Raw genomic sequence first — 19,145 nt, forward strand, 5'->3', positions numbered from 1 at the left:
CTTAGACATCCGCCCCTTCATCTCCAAGTCCATCAAATTACAAATCTTTAAATCCCAAATTTGTGTGCAGCTCTGAGCTAGGGGGTTGGGCTGAAAGTGGGAGAGGACCTGTTCTTGAATAGCTCAGCTTTGAAGCTGAGATGGGTATTTCAAGACGATGAACCTGGAAATTCAAAGGCAATCCCTTGAAAGAAATAAGGACCGAAATAGAGCGCCATGCAGCAGCAAGGCAGAATAGACCCCCTTGTCTAAACCAGACACAGTCGTGTGCACGCTGCCCCATAAAAGGACATGAAGGTGGTCTCTGCTGCCTACGGGGGTGCAGCAAGCTGCCATGCGCTCCCCAAAGCATCCATACACAATCAAGAGTGGAAATAAACTATTCCTTCTTGGGAGCGGTAGATTCACAAAGGAACGAACGGACAGCGTGGTGCTTGCTCATGCTCCTTTCATCACAGGGATGCCTCGTGAGCGTGGATGCAGAACCTGTCCTTGGTTCCCAAGCTTCATTACCGCCTCGGGCGGTCCCTAGCCCTGGGAGTGTGCGATCTTGAACTGTCTCTCAGAGAACAAATCCGAAATCCCGTCAAATAAAAATAGTTCCCCTTGAATCTGAACTCGAGAATTTTCACTAACCTCAAGGCAGTCACTAGGAAATCAGCCTCTAACTTGGTCGTCGCAATCACGGCCAGTGATCCTTCATGGTCAGTCCAGCACGTAGCTGACCGTAGGCTGCTATGAGGCTGCCAGATTCCTCTTCCTCAAGCCCAGAGCTCTGAGAGCCACCCTGGCCCCCAGCCCTGGCGGGCTCACCAGGCTGCGACTCTGGCCACACTCGCTCAAAGGGTGGGTGTCTACTGGACCTCAGCACTTTGATGTGGACGATCACAGCTCCTCTGCTAAGGAGCCCTTGTGTGGCCCCAGGAGACCCTGTCACTTTTCTCCAAGAGAGATTTGTGGATCCAACACCTCACAGATCTGTAAAGGGTAAACAGGAGTCAACCCCGAGGGCAATTTTATTTTCAAAACTGCACAGATTGAGCAGGAAGACAAAGTGTGTTGCCCAGTGACAAGCCCCAGGCTTGCAACACAGAGGGCAAACTCTCTTCGGAGGGTGGGAGCTTAGCATCTTTGCAACTTCCATTGTCGGGGGTGGCAGAGAACTCAGGTTTAAGGGCACCAACACTGCCAGGCCAAAAGAGCTTTGAGAGGTCAGAGGAGATGGGCTTCATTCCACAGGAAGCCCACACACCTCAAGGAATCAGAGAACAGCTTCCTGGAACCTTAAGGGGACACAGAGCAGGGATGGATGAGCCCCTTGCCCTGGCTGCTAGGAGCAGAGTCTAGATCAAAGGGAAAGCTATCCCCTCTGAGGTCAGGGAAGTGGGTGGGTGTGCACTGCACTTCATGTGCGAGGTTATCCCAGCCACTCAGCAGGGTGGGATCAGGGCTCTCTCAGGACAGGACACACTGAATCACAAAATCCTGCCTCCTGCAGTCCCTGCTGTGATTTATCTCCATCCACTGAGCGGGATGCATGGCAGAGAGCCGGATGCAGACAGCTTGCCTGCTGCCCCACCCAACAGGGGAGAGAGAGGGGGCCAGAGCCATCGTAGCTGCTGGATCTCCAAGCTCCCAAAGCCCGACCCTCGCATCTCAGTCATTTAGTGATGACCATCCAATAATGCTCATCATGCGGATGGCGAGGACATTCTCTGGCACTGGGCGATTCTTTGCTGGGCACTGGCACAACCATCATGAATCCTTCCAGGAGACTGTTAGTCTACAGCTGACCAGGGAAAGCAAACCACCGGCCTCAGGCTTCATCTGACAGGCAGGGGTGTGTTTGAACCAGGGTCTGTCTAACTCTACAGTCATCATACTTCTCCGTCTGCAAAGGGATCTCTTACCTGACACGACCCTATTGACTTTGACAACAACATTACAGAACTAGAATTAACTTTTCTATCTTTTCAAAATCCCTGGTGGCTCAGACGGTAAAGGGTCTGCTCACAATGCAGGAGACCTGGGTTCAATCCCTGGGTCAGGAAGATCCCCTGGAGAAGGATATGGCAACCCACTCCAGTACTCTTGCCTGGAGAATCCCATGGACGGGTGAGCCTGAGGGGCTGCGGGTCCATGGGGTCACAAAGAGTCGGACACAGCTGAGCGACTTCACTTTGACTTTCCCTCCTGCCCTTCACCTAGGTGATGGTGAGTAAGACAGAAGGCTCGGGCCACCTTTAGCACGTGACATGGAGAACACGTTCGGTGATGGAAGACAAAAGCAACCACAGCCTCACTGCTATGGACAGCGATGAGAAACGTCCTTAGAAATCAACATCAGGGAAACATGGGCTTCCCCTGGAGAAAGCAGGAGTTCCCTTTCAGATCAGACCCCAAGGATGGGGACATCCATACTGCCCCTCAGTTGTCTGGGTACCTGGTGGCTCAGACAGTAAAGAATCTGCCTTCAATGCAGGAGACCTGGGTTTGATCCCCGGGTCAGGAAGATTCCTGGAGAAGGGAATGGCTACCCACTCCAATAATCTTGCCTAGAGAATTCCACGGGCTACAATATATGGGTTGAAAAGAGTTGGACACAGTTAAGTGAGTAACACACACACGCATGCATATATATATATATGAGCATACATATATTTGTTTATGTATATGACACATATATTCATACATATTTGTTTTCGAGTGTTGTATTATATATATGGTTTCTTTAAATTGAGAAACCATTCAAATTCACCATATAGGCAGACTATCCATAATAAGCAGGATGTTTGCCTTCCCTCCCCTTTTTCTTGATATGAGACTCACTTCACAATGCACTGGATATTGGAGAGCTTAGCTCCAGGAGAGAACACCCAAGCACTTGACAAACTCGGCTCAGAAATGCCAGGCCCCCATGAATCACACCGGGCAAACCATGGTTACCTCCAAAAGTGTCTCCCCAAAAGGCATTACTCTATTCCCTCTAAATCAAGCTTAATTTGTGGGTTTAATATCAAATATAAAGAAACCTCTCCAACATGTGGCCGACTTCAGATACTCCATTTCCAAACTGTCTGCAGGTTAATGGCTAACTAGGAAACACTTTTGGAGAAGGAAATGGCAACCCACTCCAGTGTTCCTGCCTGGAGAATCCCAGGGATGGGGGAGCCTCGTGGGCTCCCGTCTATGGGGTTGCACAGAGTCGGACACGACTGAAGCGACTTAGCAGCAGCAGGAGCAGCAGCAGGGAACACCCTGCACACAGTGCCTCCAGGATCAGACGGGAATGAGGCGGCCGTCTGCGTTAGTGGAGCAACAACATTCAGCCTGAAGAGGCCAAGCAGACTCCTGACTCCTAATCCCGGGGATGTTGGCTAAATCAGAAAGGCAGCCAGCTCCTGCGTGGCAGGGAAGGGGGAGCTTCTGAGGGAGGGCAAAGCTGTCCCCTGCCTCCCCGCTGCCTAGCCCTGCACAGCCAGGGCAGAGGAGGAATCATGAAAGAGGTGTGCAGGACAAAGGGGCAGAAAGGCCCCTGCGGTGAAGGCGCCACGAGAGGTATTGATGGCTCCTGCATGCATGCTCAGTCGCTCAGTCATGTCTGACTCTTCGAGACTCCATGAACTGCAGCCCACTAGGCTCCTTTGCCCATCAAATTTTCCAGGCAAGAATATCAGAGTGGGTTGCCCTTTGCTCCTCCAGGGGACCTTCCTGACCCATGGATCGAGCCCACGCCTTCTGAGTCTCCTGCCCTGGCAGCTTTGACCAGCTGAGCAGTCAGGGAGGCCTACGGAAGGTTCAGCCTTCATCAAAGGAGCCAAGCCCTACAAACCTCCCCCCACCAATGCTTTCAACACACACAACCTACCCACTACATTGCAGGTGAGGAAGTCAACCAGAGAACTTCAGATTTTCTGGCTCTTGCATGAAACCTCACTATGTGTTTTCCCCTGAACACAATGAATCAAGAGAGAATACAGGCTGCTGTGTATCATCACAGGAAAAGAGAGGAGGGGGGCCCCCTAACCACTTCCAAACCTCTGCATCCCAAGCAGCCCCACGTTAGGGATGTGGTAGCCACAGGTCAGAAAAAAATGGGGGAAAGATCATTTCTGCCTATGAAAAATGGATTGAATACTGAGAAAAGCGCCAAATGCTAAAAAGCTACGCGTTGATCAGATGGCTGAAGTCCTCTGGGGATGGTAAACATTTATATTCACAAATTTTAACATGTAGTGCTTTCTATTCCTTCTAAGATCCTGTGTACCCAAGACACGGAGTCAACGGCCACTGGGTCTTGAGCAGGGAGCAGGGCGTCTCTGATACAGCAATGGGGAAAGGCGCGGTGGGGTGCGGGGGCTTTTGTTTTGGAACCATTAGAATCCACTGAACTGAAAAGAGCAGGGCTGTCAGAGTTCATTCTCTTCCTAAATCAACCACACTGTAGAATCACACAAAATATTTCACTTTACAATATAATTTGTATTTTCAATTTTCTTGCAGCTTTGGGAATTTGACAGGTACAGTATTAAGTAAAAACCCTCCTCTGAAGTCTTGCTGGAAAGGTTAAGAAAAAACAGCAAGCTCCAGCAGACAGCAAGCAACCCCCTGCAGCTGCCTGACCTGCAGTCAGTGGCTGGCTCAGTACAAACACAGGTCTCCCTTGCACAGTTTTATGATACACTGAGAACAAATTTCAATTAAGGAAATGCACTAGCTAATACAGCCTCAAAAGAATAAGAGGCTTCATTTGTTTATTGCATACCTGCATCTGGAGTTATTTATTTATTTATTTGTGGACCTAAAAATAACAAGGGTAATGGAGTTTCATTCCTGGAAAAGAACCACTATGGAGTAGGTCATGTGCTTTATCAGCTGACCTTGTAATAACACTTCCTACTGACATTCATTCTTTTCAGTCGGGCAGTTAGTCACTGTTCGTTCAGCACCTACTCTGTGTTGGACAGCGACACTAAACTCAGCATCTCTGAGGATAAGTGACTTCCCCACATAGCATCCAAGAGTCGTGCACAAATGCACACGATTCCGTGAAAGCATACCACGTGACACATGAAAGCATCTTATACAAACAAAAATGCAGAGAGGCTGTCATAGTCCTAACATTTCGAGTCTACGGAGAAATTATATCAACAATATTATCATTTCTTTATAGACCTACAAATGTATTACATATGTGATTTTTTAAAGTATTCCACTGTCAAGCTGAAGATGGAGACAAAATATTTCTCAACTTTATTTCCGATCTTGGGTCTAGAAAAGAGGAGCTTGACACATAATGATGTCATTCCATGTTCAATCTTCAAGATGATTTCATGTCAAAAACTGCATTTCCTGGAGCTTCCATATAGGAAAAACACTGAGCCTAACTATCTGTATGGTCACCATGCTTGTTATGACAAATTGACCAACAGGAAGTCCACTGACTTTCTTTCTGCAAGAATCCTCAGAGATTTTAAAATTTTATTTATTCATTCATGTTGATGGCTGTGCTGACTCTTTGGTGCAGTGGGCAGGCTTTTCTAGTTTTGGCCTTGCAGCATGTGGGACCTTAGTTCCCCGACCAGGGATTGAACCTGTGTCCCTTGCATCGGAAGGAGGATGCGTAACCACTGGACCACCAGGGAAGTCACCTCAAAGAATTTTTAAAAAATTTTATCAGACAAAAAATTTTAATGTCAACCAACAAAAGCTACTATTCAGTAGGGTGGGGGAGAAGTCACTAAGAAAAAAATGACTGCAACACACATCCCTGAAACGAGGTTCAAGGATGCGTGGATAAAGAAGATGTGGTGCATATTACAAAAGAATGTCACTCAGCCGTGAGATAGAAGGAAATCCTGTCATTTGTGACAACATGGATGGACCTCGAGGGCACTATGCTAAGTGGCATAAGTCAGACAGAAGGATAAACACTGGATGATCTCATATGTATGTAGAATCTAAAACAAAATCCATAACTCCCCCGTAAGAGGCGCTCACGAATATTTTACACCTACGTGTCAGGAACCAGGAAGGACAGCCCTGGGATCTCCGATCTTATCAGTGAGATTCCAAAACTGGCCTTACTCTCCTCATCACGTGGGCCATGCCCACAGGGCTGGAGCATCTTGCAGGGCATCTCTGGGAAAACCGTCTTCATTCTTCACCCTATACAGGAAAGCTCAGCCCTGGCGACATTAGCAGACAGCTGCTATTATTTATGTTAACGACTCCTGTCTTCACTGGGGTCATGACACAGAGAAATGGCTGAGAGAAGTAGAAATAAGAAGAGGGTCACTGAAATGGATCACATATTTCTATTAATTACTTAACATTGCTGAGACTCAGTTTGCTCATCCATAAAATGAGGATAAAACTGACATTTGCTGGGGATGGTTCTTGCAGTAGGTGACTGTAATGTACAAGGAAGGGTGTTTAGCAGCATCACTGGATTCTACCCACAAGGTGTCAACAGTCCCCATTGATAATAAAATTGTTGTCGAGTATCCTCTAGGGGGCAAAATCGCCCCTGGCTGAGAACCACAAACAGATACCTAACACTATGCTGGTCGCAGATGAGCATTCAATTGCCACGGGTTTCCTCCTCTACACATCCCAGACTTAAAAGGATGACCCTAGAGGGACTCGCATTGCATGCAGGCTTTCTTCTAAGTCCCAGGAACATCGGAGGTAAAAACTGAGGATGGAAAGATTTGGGATGCGACCTTAATAAAACGTATTTCCTCCATGAGAGCTGGACCATAAAGAAGGCTGAGCACTGGAGAATGGATGCTTTCAAATTGTGGTGCTGAAGAAGTCACTTGAGAGTCCCTTGGACTGAAAGGAGATCAAACCAGTCAATCTTAAAGGAAATCAGTCCTGAATATTTATTGGAAGGACTGATGCTGAAGCTGAAGCTCCAGTACTCTGGCCATCTGATGAGAAGAGCTGACTCACTGGAAAAGACCCTGATGCTGGGAAAGACTGAAGGCAGGAGGAGAAGCGGGCGGCGGAGGATGAGATGGTTGGATGGCATCACCAACTCAAAGGACATGGATTTGAGCAAATTCCAGGAGATGGTGGAGGAGAGAAGCCTGGCGTGCTGCAGACCATGGGGTCGGACACAACTCAGGGACAGAACAACAGCATTTCCTGCTTTATGTTTTGCACAGAGAGCAGTCTCATGCATCAGATAAAGAGGGTGTTTGGCTTCATTCCTCCTAAAGTGAAGTGCATCCTCCAGCATTAAGTGTCTGCAGGGTGGCCTTGTCGACACCAGCCAAGAGCTCACGGCAAGGTGTGTGCTGTCTCAGAGAATCCTTACACTGATTTTGCCCTTTTAAAACTTTCCTCTAACGGAAGCTTCCCTAAATAAGAGTCCTGGCTAAGAGTGCTTCATCACTGCCATTCCTTGGAGAGTACTCTGATTTTTCATCTCAGGATTAAATAAAGAGGCAATCTGAAAAGCTGGTATAAAATATCTATGCTGTGTCCAATAAATTGGTTATCAACAACCAGGTAAAAGCTGGAATTATCTGTTTTAATTTTAGGCCAAGTTTAATTATTAAGCAAAAGCAGGCATGCCAGGGAATAACTATATGGAAAATAATAAAATAATTTATGATAATGTCATGAAGGATAAAAAGCACCCTGCGTGTGGGTGCCCCGTCCTGCTGTTGGGACGCAGACGACCATTCCCAGACCCAAGGCAAGAGTTGTCCTTGAAGCCTGGTGCGTCACCATGGCCACCTCTGCCCCAGAAGAAGAGCTCATGTGCTTCTCGGTGAGACCGGCCAGGAAGGTGCTCAGTCACAGTCCGGGTGAGCCCAGCTCCAGAGGCAGGCCTGGGTCTCAGCGCCTACAAACTGGGATCTGAGCTGCAAAACATCTCTGCTTTAGGCCAATTTTCTGGGAGAGGACCAGGCATTCCCAAGGGGCACCAGTGGAAAAGAACCCGCCTGCCAATGCAGGAGATGTAAGAGATGTGCGTTCAACCCCTGGGTCAGGAAGCTCCCCTGGAGGAGGGCATAGCAACCCACTCCAGGATTCTTGCCTGGAGAATCCCATGGACAGAGGAGTCTGGCGGGCTACAGTCCATGGGGTCACAAAGAGTCGGACATGTCTGAAATGACTTAGCACGTCTGCACACGTTGGGAGAAGATTAAGGTTGCCAGAATGATATTATGAAGTGTGTGAGCTAAATAAAATGCCGGCATGCTGAGCTCTTGGGAAATTTTCATTCCAGAATGCTTTCATTATACTGACTTTAAATTCCCGTTTCTTCACTCAAAAACAATACATATATTCTTCCTTTTAGTCCTTAGCTAGTGATATTGTGGCAGAGTTTCTGTCAGCTACTGTATACTGTTTCCAAGGGAGAAATGATACTTAGGTGTGCTTAAAATCTTCAAGGCACCAGATACGCTAAACCTCAAAAGGAACCCCAGTCATTTTCAAATAATAAGTTACAAACATCAACTAAAAGCTTCCGGCAAAGAAAGGAAAAAAGATACTGAAAAGAAATGATTCAAGAATCTCTTGAGCCCCAATGCTTGATACCCTCGCTTTGAATTTGCACAAAGATTTCATCTCCATGCCTTTTCATGGGAGGAGCGTTTCCTGGAAGGAGACTGAGCTGGAAACAAACATCCTGACTCCCAGACCGGCCCGTCTGCTGGCTGGGGCTAGTGCTATGGCCCTCGAGGCAGGCCTCCAGAAATCAGGGACCCCCACCTCCCTCCCTCCCTCCCTGAGGCAAATGGTCTCCGATCCAAGCCCAAGATACAGAGCTGGCAAGGACCAAAAATCTTCCACAGCAATGAAACCAAATAATACAATAACTGCAACCAACCTACCCTGAGAATTTGCCTGCTGAGCATTTTCACAATTTACCCCTAAGAAACCTGGCATCTCAGAGGTGGAATCTCGAAGTCTTACTGCTCTTTCCTGCCCCAACTATACACCAGATTAATTTTGGCAGACGCATCCATGAGCTTGCCTTCCCAGAGGTAGACACATCTGATGGAGACCATTTATCACTGGGGAAAAATGCATGTTTTCAAGGAGGGAAATAGCCAGATTGCAAGAACATGTATGGAGGGCTTCTTTGGTGGCTCAGTGGTCAAGAGTCCGTCTGCCAGTGCAGGAGAGATGAGTTCAGTCCCTGATCTGGAACGATCCCGCAGGCCTCGGAACAACTAGGCCTGGGCGCCACAGCTGCTGAGCCTGTGCGCTAGAACGCAGGAGTCGCAATGACTGAGCCCGGGGACCCCAGAGCCTGTGCACCACAAGGAGAGAAGCCACCACAACGAGCAGCCCACTTACCGGATCAAAGGGAAGCCCCCCTCACCGCAGCCAGAGAAAAGCCCGCACAGCAACGAAGACCAAGCACAGCCATAAGTAAACAAGATTATATAAAAAAGCATACGTGGAAAATTGACCCAATGAAAGGAGCCATACGCGATTCTAAGTGTATAAATATGTACTGCATGCATCAGGTTGGGGGAAACATAATGCAGTGTGTTGATGGGTTGAGCAAAACACTCCTTGGTCCAAAAATGCTGGACTCACAGGTGAGGGAAGGAGGAGTAGAAACGAGCCAACACGATCAAACAGAGGTAATCTAGAACCCAACCGTGGGCCCATTATGATAGATTGTTCTGCCTCCATGCCGCCACGACCCCAAAACAAGTAAAACCCAGACACACGAAATCAATAGCAACGTGATCTCATAAATTCCAAGTTGGGAAGAAATTACAGTGTTTTGTTTTTAAAGTATTTATTGAGTTTGTTACAATATTGTTTCTGTTTTATGCTTTGGCTTTTTGACCTCAAGGCCATGTGGACTCAGTTCTCCAACCAGGGATCGAACCGGCACCCCTTGCACTAGAAAGGTGAACCCCTGGACCACCAGAGAAGCTTCGATATTTCAGTGTTTGAAAGTACAAATTTAAGATGAAAGCCTGACTTCAGATAAAGTCAAACTAGATAATAAGTTTGATTGGTTGGTCTCCAGTATTTGCATGGTCAACAACTTGCCAAGACTAAATTGGGTAGCTCAGAAAATCTACTACATTCAAGAAGCTTTAGGACAGGTCCAATGATGACCGACTGCTCTTAAGGGTCAGTGTGCTGACCCAAAACATCTCAGGCACATCAAAACTGAAATACTAATGCCCTCCATTTCCCGTGGGCACAGTTTTGAATTCTCAACTGATTCCTTTATGGTGATACTCTCTTGCTCAATATGTTATACATAAGGATCTTCACCATAAATTGCCAGTCTTCCCTGACAAACTGCAAGGATCTTTTTTATCAGCCAGTGAGAATTTTGCAACCCATTATATTTTCCTTCGTGCTTCATCTCCCAGGCAGCTTCAAGCATTTTGGCTTCTCTAGTTTCCAGTTTTCTCTATCATTTTACCTGGTCTATTTTATATCCACAGTCTATGAATCCTTACTTGCAAAACATACCAAGTTCTTTATGAATGTACATAGGATAATAAATCACAAATTATAAACATAAGCTCCTTTAGGCCCCAGCTGAACATGGACAAAATCAAGAAGAAGGAGACACAAAACCTATACCAACAGAGAAGGACCCCGGAAAACATTGATAATCACAGCTGCAAACAATGAGACTTCTGAGGAAGTAAAAGTGATTGTTTAATTTATTTTTCATCCTAAGAGAAGAGGACCTGGGGAGAAGCTGAATCAAGGTAGCTGAATTTTAAAAAGTCTGCTGCAAGTTTGAATGGTGGACAGATGTAAGAAAGGTTTCATTTCCACATAAATAAGAAAGTCTAATTCTAAAAATCTGAAGATTACACCCAGTTCTGCCCCTGGTTTCACCCCCTGGTACGCAGTGGAGATGCCTATCACAGGTAAATAAAAGCAGCTGATAACAAATGCTCCTTCAAGGTGAAAAAGGAGTTCAGTCAAACCAGCAGACTCATTTCCTACCAGGTCACTCCTCTGCCTTAGAAATCTAGTCTGGGGACTTTCCTGGCAGGTACAGTGGCTAAAATCTGTGCTTCCATTGCAAGAGGCATGGGTTCGATCCCTGGTCGGGGAACTAAGACCCTGCAGTGCAGCCAGAAAAAAAAAAAATGTAAACAATCTACTCAGGATTATTAGTCCACAAACACTACTGGGATGATGTCAAGCTCTGAGACCAAAAGAAAGCCACAGAAATGCAACCAAGAGGTTGCATTCATGTTAATAACCAGAGAGAACTCTAACAAAGCCACAGCATAATTCTTCACCATGAGACCAGGCTACACACTCCACAAAGTGTAAACCTGAAAATTCCAGCTGATCCAAGTTCCAAAGTGGTGGAGAGTACTTATATGCCAACAGTGAAGGTCCAGGCTTCCAATCCCACCTGAGATCTTAAATGAAAACCTAGTGTCTGCTTCCCTCTGGGCAGATTAACTAGCACTTCTGCATGCTAACACTCAAGCTCACATCTACTGTATCTGAACCGTGCTTATCTTAAATGTCATCTCACCATCTGGCTCCCGTATATCCTAGAGCAGAGTTATAATGTCAGGCCATCACCAATCACTTGCTCTCTTGAATACAGCAGTTGAGTGACTACTGTCCTTTGGGATATTCATTATATCCTATAAATTTGATTCTTGATTTACAAGCTGTGGCCCCAAAACTAATGGAGGCTGTTTTTAATTACATTTTACAAGCCCCATGGACTGAAGAACAGTCCTATTTGCAGAGGCAAAGCTGAACAAGCACACGAATATTTAAGGGACCACAGAGGCTGGTTCTGTCAGTTTCTGAGCCGTAGGTGGTAAAGCTGCATGTCCAGCTGTGCTGTTAAAACTTAAATACAGACTCCGGAAGCTGCTGGGAATCACTGTTTATCCCAAGGAGGCAAGGAAGTCTGTGATGCCTGCTAGGAAGAGAGGAGCAGGCAAGTCTGGCAACATGTAAGATAACAAGCTCTTACGTTACAGGAATTTGTTGTTTAGTCACGAAGTCGTGTCCGACTCTGCAGCCTCAGGGACTGCGGCACGCCAGGCTTCCCTGTCCTTCACTGTCTCTCGGAGTTTGCTCAAACACATGTCCAATGAGTCAGTGATGCTATCTAATCATCTCATCCTCTGCCGCCCCCTTTTCCTCTTGCCCTCAACCTTTCCCAGCATCAGTGTCTTTTCCAAAGAGCGGGCTCTTTGCATCAGGTGGCCAAAGTATTGGAACTTCAGCATCAGTCCTTCCAATAAATCTTCAGATCATGAACTCCTTATTACAGGAATAAAAAGGGGCAAATAGATAATGACATAGAAACAATGCTCTATGGTATCTATGTAATTTCTACAGGAATTATTTTATGATGATATTCTGTCCTAAAAGTCCACAGTAGGACTCCACAGAGCTCAGGAATGGATGTGATCCTCTGGAACACACACACACACACACGTTTAATGGCACCAAAAAAGCTTAGTAGGAACTCCTTGATTTCTATGCTTAAAAGTCATTCAGGTTAAGTAGTAAATCTTACAGAAAAGTTGTGTTTCAGAGTCTATAGGATTAAAAGCAAAGGCATATTTAAGGGGTGTGTGTGCTAAGTCACTTGGGTCGTGTCCGACTACTTGTGACCCCACAGGTGCCCGGACATGGCCACGAGGCAGGGGACGCAGGGCAAGCCAGTCCACGTGCAGCTGCTGCGCACCCACTGCCTCCCGAGGGCGCCAGAGCCGCCTTTAGTCCTGTGGCTTCACGACTGACGTGGCCAGCGCATCCCCCAGGCCTGGTTAAACGCAGAACGCGCACCGTGTGTGCCAAGTCACTTTAGTCGTGTCCGCGTCTGTGCGAATCTATGGACTGTAGGACACTGGGCTTCTCTGTCCATGAGATTCTCCAGACAAGAATACTGGAGTGGGTTGCCATGGCCTCCTCCAGGGGATCTTCCCCACCCAGGGATCGAATCTGAGTCTCTTATGTCTCCCGGGTTGGCAGGTGGGTTCTTTACCACCAGCACCACCTGGGAAGCCCCTGAACACAAAAGCCCCTGCTTATTTCACTGCCGGATGGGAAAGATCGGACTGTGGTTTCCAGCTACAGCATCCAGCAGAGTAAGGAGAACCCAAGTTTCCGTGGGCATCCAAGACAGTGGGTTCCGTTTGTCAGTGTGTTTGTTTTATGTGGAAAACAGACCACTGAAAACATGAAAACTGCAGCTCTCGGGCCTCATGCTAAGCTGTCACTCAAAAAAGTTAATCCCAACAGAGAAAAAGGAAGAGAAGCCCCGTGCTTTAAGTTCCTCACGTTCTGGGTAATGATGCAGATCACCAAAGGCAGCAGGTGGAAACCCAGGAAGCTGGGGCCAGGACCCCTGCTCTGAGCCGCTGGCCGCCCTTGTCTCTGCAGCTGCGGGACGCAGCTCCTGCGCCTCCCCACTTCTCTGGTGTCTTCAGATGCACCGAAGGAGGTTTCAGCCACAGCATCAGATGACTTCAGAGGGAGGACACTCACTGAGGCTCAGCCCTAGCAGAGGCCTGCTTAGAACAGCAGCTGCTGGTTCCCAGGGCCCATTTCATTCCTGTTGTCCCAGAAAGTGGGACTTCCCTGGTGGTTCAGCAGGTAAAGAATCTGTCTGCCAATGCAGGAGATATGAGTTCAATCCCTGGGTCGGGGAGATCTCTTGGAGGAGGAAATAGAAACCCACTCCAGTATTCTTGCCTGAAAAATCCTATGGACAGAGGAGTCTGGTGGGCTACAGTCCATGAGGTTGCAAAGAGTTGGACAGGACTGAACTAAGTGTGCTCATTCCAGAAAATATTGTAGCATCACCCAGAAAAGGCAAAGGGAAAGATCCGTGCCGCTACGAATCTGCTCATGGGGTGGACAAAATCATCAAAAAGAGGCAAAGTCATCAGGGGAAATGCAAATGAAAACCACGGTGTGACATGGTTCACATCTGCCAGAAGGGCCAGGATAAAAAGGTCAATGACAGCAAATGCAGGTAAGGAGGCAGAGGAGACGGACATCTCTTCAGGGCTAATGGGGATGGAGAGCGATGCAGCCAGTCTGGCAGTTCCTGATAAAGCTAAACACGCAGCTACCACGCAATCAGCATTTATAGGCCACACTAGTGCAAACAGCCTGCCTGCCAAGGCAGGAGGTGCAAGAGATGCAGGTTCAATCCAGGGTCATGAAGATCCCCTGGAGGAGTGAATGGCTACTCACTCCAGCATTCTTGCCTGGAGAGTCCCATGGACAGAGGAGACCGTTGAGCTACAGTCCACGGGGCCGCACAGAGTCTGACACGACTGAAGTGAATTAGCATGAGCACGGCATTTACAGCCCTGGGACATTTGTGCCAGAGAAATGAAGACTTAAGTTCACATAAAAACCTGCACAGGAAGTTCATAACCAATCTAATTGTAATAGAACTATCTGTAATAGCCCCAGACTGAGAATAGACTAGAAGTCCTTCAGTGGTTAAAAAAAAAGGTTAAACCATCTGTGGCACATCCACACTGTGGCCACTCTGCAGCGACGGGAAGGAACCACCGATACAACAACTTAAGTGAGTTCCAGAGGGACCCTTACTGTGAAAGAAACGTTCCGTGTCCTGACCATGGGGGTGGGTTTGAGAACACACACCACATGAAAAAAACTGTAAGAAAGGAAACACAAGCAGGAAGGCATAAAAGTCAAGCTGGCAAAACCTGAATAAGATGGCTAAGTTGTATCAATGTCGTTCCCTGGTTGCAGTTCAGTGTTGCAGGTTGGCAAAATGTTATGGTCAACATTTTACCAGGGCCAAGGGCACACAAGCTCTCCTGTCTTTCTTCTTACCACTGCACCGACTATAAACTGACAATCATCTCCATAAAGCTCTCAGTGAGAAAGAAGGGGCAAAAAGAAATCAACAGACATTCCTTCTAGAAACCACATGTGATGGAGAACCCCATGATCTTTGATGGCACTTACAGAAATTATAAAACCCACGCACTAGAAAATTAACCAACAGCCCTCACAGGGAGATGATGAGCATGGCACACGCTTAATATTTAATAAGTATAATGAAAATGCTCATGATTTCTTTAAGCTGAAATATGTGAAATGCAAACACTCTTAAAAAGCCTCCCATAGAACTGAGAATCACTTTGGCTAATAAACACATATGGTTAAAACTGGATGGAAAACAGAAGCCCTGGACAAAGGCAGAGTGAAGGATGGATCATAGTCACGTTTGTCTTCTGGGGGGTGCAGAGCTCAAGTTCTCAACCCCAGAGCCCTGCGCTGACGTAAGAAAAGCACTCAATCTCCAAGCCCATTTTTCCAAAGAACCACTTGCGTCGCAGAAGCGGGGCCACCCTGTGGTACCCAGGCAACACCTCCATTGGCACCAGCCATGAGCCGGGCACCTCCTCGAGGACAGCCTCCCCCGTACTCACTTATTCTGCATCATGTTCATGATCACCCAATCGAACGGGTAGACATTCTTCCCAATGAGGTTCTTAAACATGATGAATGTCTCCATCAGGAAATCCTGAAATAAAAGCAGAACGTTCAAATAGCCCACCAAGAAAAAGGTGAAAGCCAATGCCCACCTCCATCCCCGGAATAACAGCATTATAAATGACCTTATTATTATTACTTCTTTTTTAGCTGAACGAAAACATAGCACAAAGTAATGAAGATGTATTTCACAGAGCTGCGTATGACGCCTTCTGCCTTTCTGTGTACCTGAGCACCTCATGTCCTGGAGAACTTTTTCAAGGATATACTAAAAGAAGTCTCTGGTCATGTCTCTCTAAGAATTACAAGGAATAAACCCTTGCAAGCTACATATATTCACACTCTTTCTGCTTAAGGAAACACTTTCAATCAAATATAACATGCAGGCTGTAACTATGTCTTATATTTAATCTGAGTGAGCGGAAGTCGCTTGGTTGTGTCCGACTCTTTGCAACCCCATGGAATTCTCTAGGCCAGAATACTGGAGTGGGTTGCCTTTCTCTTCTCCAGGGCATCTCCCCAACCCAGGGAACGAACCCAGGTCTCCCTCATTGCAGGCAGATTCTTTACGAACTGAGCTACCAGGGAAGCCCATATTTACCTACATTTTAATTATAAACAGGGCCCATCAAATTCAACCTGCAGTATTATTATCCTTCCCTTTTTCTTACATAATTCAACAAATTAAAGGTGCAGAAAGGAACTCCTGACCATCTGCTCCTAGTCAGCACTCTGTCAACCAATCAAGCACATGGTCAAGTTGCCAAAGTCTCTTATGTGGCATCATCAAATCCATAAGCTACTCAGTGATGGCTCTCTTGTCTCCTAGACGGTCCCCTGCATTTCAGAGCGGTGGCCTGTGACCCTACCCTGCCTCCACACTGATTATACTGCCCCTGGTGTCAGGAGGGGGTTCCCTACTCCTAGTGGGTCCACTCTGTGCTGTCAGAATTAGGAGATTTTCTTGAATCTGACAGTTTAGAGCTTATTCTGAGCTCACCTGAACAAAACAAGCGGGTGTCATAAAAGTGCACACCCCAGTAATATAGGGCACTTGCTCCCTCAGGATCTGGGTGGAAAGGGGACAAGCGACTGAGAAGTCACATTAGGAAATGAGGCTGCGGTCATAGATGAGCAAATGAATGGATGTTTCCCATTTATTTCATCTACTGATTCATAATTAAGTGCAATGGCTGTGAAGACCGAGGTGGTGAGCAGAATTTAAGCAGCCCAGAAAGCAATTTTCAACACAGAGTTCTACACAAGAACTTCTTGCAAAAAGACACAAGTTCCATTTGATGGTAGGAAAAAGCCAAGGATCAAAGACACCTTCTCAGCCACCTTACCAACAATGGCCAGCTTACAGTGTTACAGCGAGTCATTTCTGCTGCAGGAGGGCCTTGTGGACCACCCCCCATGAACAAAAACTCCAGGAACCACCATGATCACACTTGTTACAACAGAGGCCTCCAGTGCAGGAGAGGTTAGGACAGAAGGCAGAGTCCAGAGGGAAAAGTGAGTCCTGTGTCCTCCCAACACTGCCCCCAGGAGCCCCGACCAGCAGGGCTTGCAAGCAATAGGTGTTCTCAATGACCCCTGACACAAGGAACACTTTCCTATTCCCAGTTTAATTCCTGAAATTCATATTTCACTACTTAAGTTTCCCCACTTTGTCAAGAGTTTCCTGTTTTAATGACCAGGTTGCCCCTTCTGTAGGCTGAGTGTCATAATTTAGTCACATCTCTATTTGCATGAAATTGCTGGCTTTCTTGCTGATTACTCCTCAAAGCCTAATAATTGAGATACAGGGTCTGGTTTTTATTATTCTGGAAGAGAAGCATATTTTTCCCACACCAACTCCTTTTTTTTTTTTCTCTAGGAAACACAGTCCCATACTTCATTAGTATGGCTCAGCTATTAAATGTTGGTACTTTGCTGATCAAACAAAATGCTGCAGATTGTGGGAGATGAGGTTTTTCAAGGCTTTCCCTGTTGGTCTGAATAAATTACCAGCCATGGCGGTGGTCCCCACCAGTGTATTTGCTGGAATGGCTGATGAGGCTGAACAGGCTATTACAACTGCCATCTCCAAGTTGACAAGAGGAGTTGGAGGATTTAATACACGTTTTGTGAAAATTTCATCATTTTATATCAATCCATTCCTGCTGCATTTTTAGTTAGATTGTACACAAGATGTTCCATATAATAAGGGAACAGCTCTAATAAGAGCCATCAATGCATTCCATAGGCAAAGTCTTCTTATTATAAAACCATCTACTTCTGTCCATCTCTGGCCCCACCCACTTGGATAATTGGTCATCATTTTTCACTGGGACTCCCAGAGGGAAAGCCTAGCCCATCTACCTATGACCATTCTAGTCTGTCTTGATCCCCACACTTCATTCAGAGTGACCTCTTAAAATCTAATCAAGGCACCAACACTTCCTCAATCTTCCACTGAACCTACATCCTCAGTGGCTTCCAAATGTTCTTAGGTAAAAGCCAAAGAGTCTTAATTCTCAGAAGGAAGACACCCTTATCTTAAGTCAAAGAAATAACTATTTCAGACAAAGACCATCAATAGATACTAAACTCAACTGATGAAACTGCTAGAGGATAAGACCTCTGCCAATTTACTATGGATACCAATGTATTACTCAAAGTTTCCATGATGACCTTTAAGGGCCATGTATCTTCACAATGGAGAAGGCAATGGCACCCCACTCCAGTACTCTTGCCTGGAAAATCCCATGGACGGAGGAGCCTGGTGGGCCGCAGTCCATGGGGTCGCTAAGAGTCGAACAAGACTCAGCGACTTCACTTTCACTTTCATGCATTGGAGAAGGAAATGGCAACCCACTCCAGTGTTCTTGCCTGGAGAATCCCAGGGACGGGGGAGCCTCGTGGGCTGCCGTCTATGGGGTCACACAGAGTCGGACACGACTGAAGCGACTTAGCAGCAGCAGCATCTTCACAACAGAGAGATCCAGAAGTTATTCCCTTTTAACCAAGTGATCAAACCCATTATCATCAGTAGTGCTCAGCCTGGAATTCCTAGCCTCCCGACAGACATAACAGGGCATGCTTAACCACAACTTCTCTTCCACTTGCCAAAAGGTGAACTTGAATTTTAGATCAAGCTTCCAGTTTGTGGAGGGCTTCCTTGGTGTCTCAGACGGTAAAGAGTTCACCTGCAATGTGGGAGACCTGGCTTCAATCCCTAGGTCAGGACAATCCCCTGGAGAAGGGAAGGGCTGCCCAATTCAGTCTTCTTGGCTAGAGAATTCCATGGACAGAGGAGCCTGGCAGGCGTCCATGGGGTCAAAAACAGTAGGACATGACTGAGTGACTAACACTTTCACTTTCCAGTCTGCAGGATATATGAATTTGAAGAAAGAAATCTGTACAAAAGGCAGCAATCAAAAATTACAGAATGGGGGCGGGCAAAGTGGGGGGATGGTGCGGGCAAAGTCTGCAAAGCTAATGGCTCTATCTGTTCGAAACAGAAAATAAATAAAAATGAAACTGAATTTTAAAAAGCAATGCCATGAAAGGGAAGGAAAAACAAGGTGATGAACTTATTTTAGAAAAAAAAGAGATTAATGAGAAATAAGCAAATACGATGAGTGAATCTGGACTAGATGCAGCTTTGAGAAAGC

At 46.6% G+C, this 19,145-nt stretch overlaps 1 protein-coding gene across 2 annotated transcripts in view; it reads right to left on the reverse strand.

The window, feature by feature from the left end:
• Nucleotides 1-19,145, reverse strand: part of DOCK1 (dedicator of cytokinesis 1) — a 554,660-nt gene that overhangs the window by 186,288 nt on the left and 349,227 nt on the right. For both annotated transcript variants that reach the window (XM_027528650.1, XM_027528651.1), the window contains exon 29: nt 15,423-15,517. In XM_027528650.1, coding sequence (XP_027384451.1) covers nt 15,423-15,517 — 95 coding nt within the window. The remainder of the gene's footprint in view (nt 1-15,422; nt 15,518-19,145) is intronic.

Source organism: Bos indicus x Bos taurus, chromosome 26, assembly GCF_003369695.1.
Source record: "Bos indicus x Bos taurus breed Angus x Brahman F1 hybrid chromosome 26, Bos_hybrid_MaternalHap_v2.0, whole genome shotgun sequence".
NCBI classification, from domain to species: domain Eukaryota; kingdom Metazoa; phylum Chordata; class Mammalia; order Artiodactyla; family Bovidae; genus Bos; species Bos indicus x Bos taurus.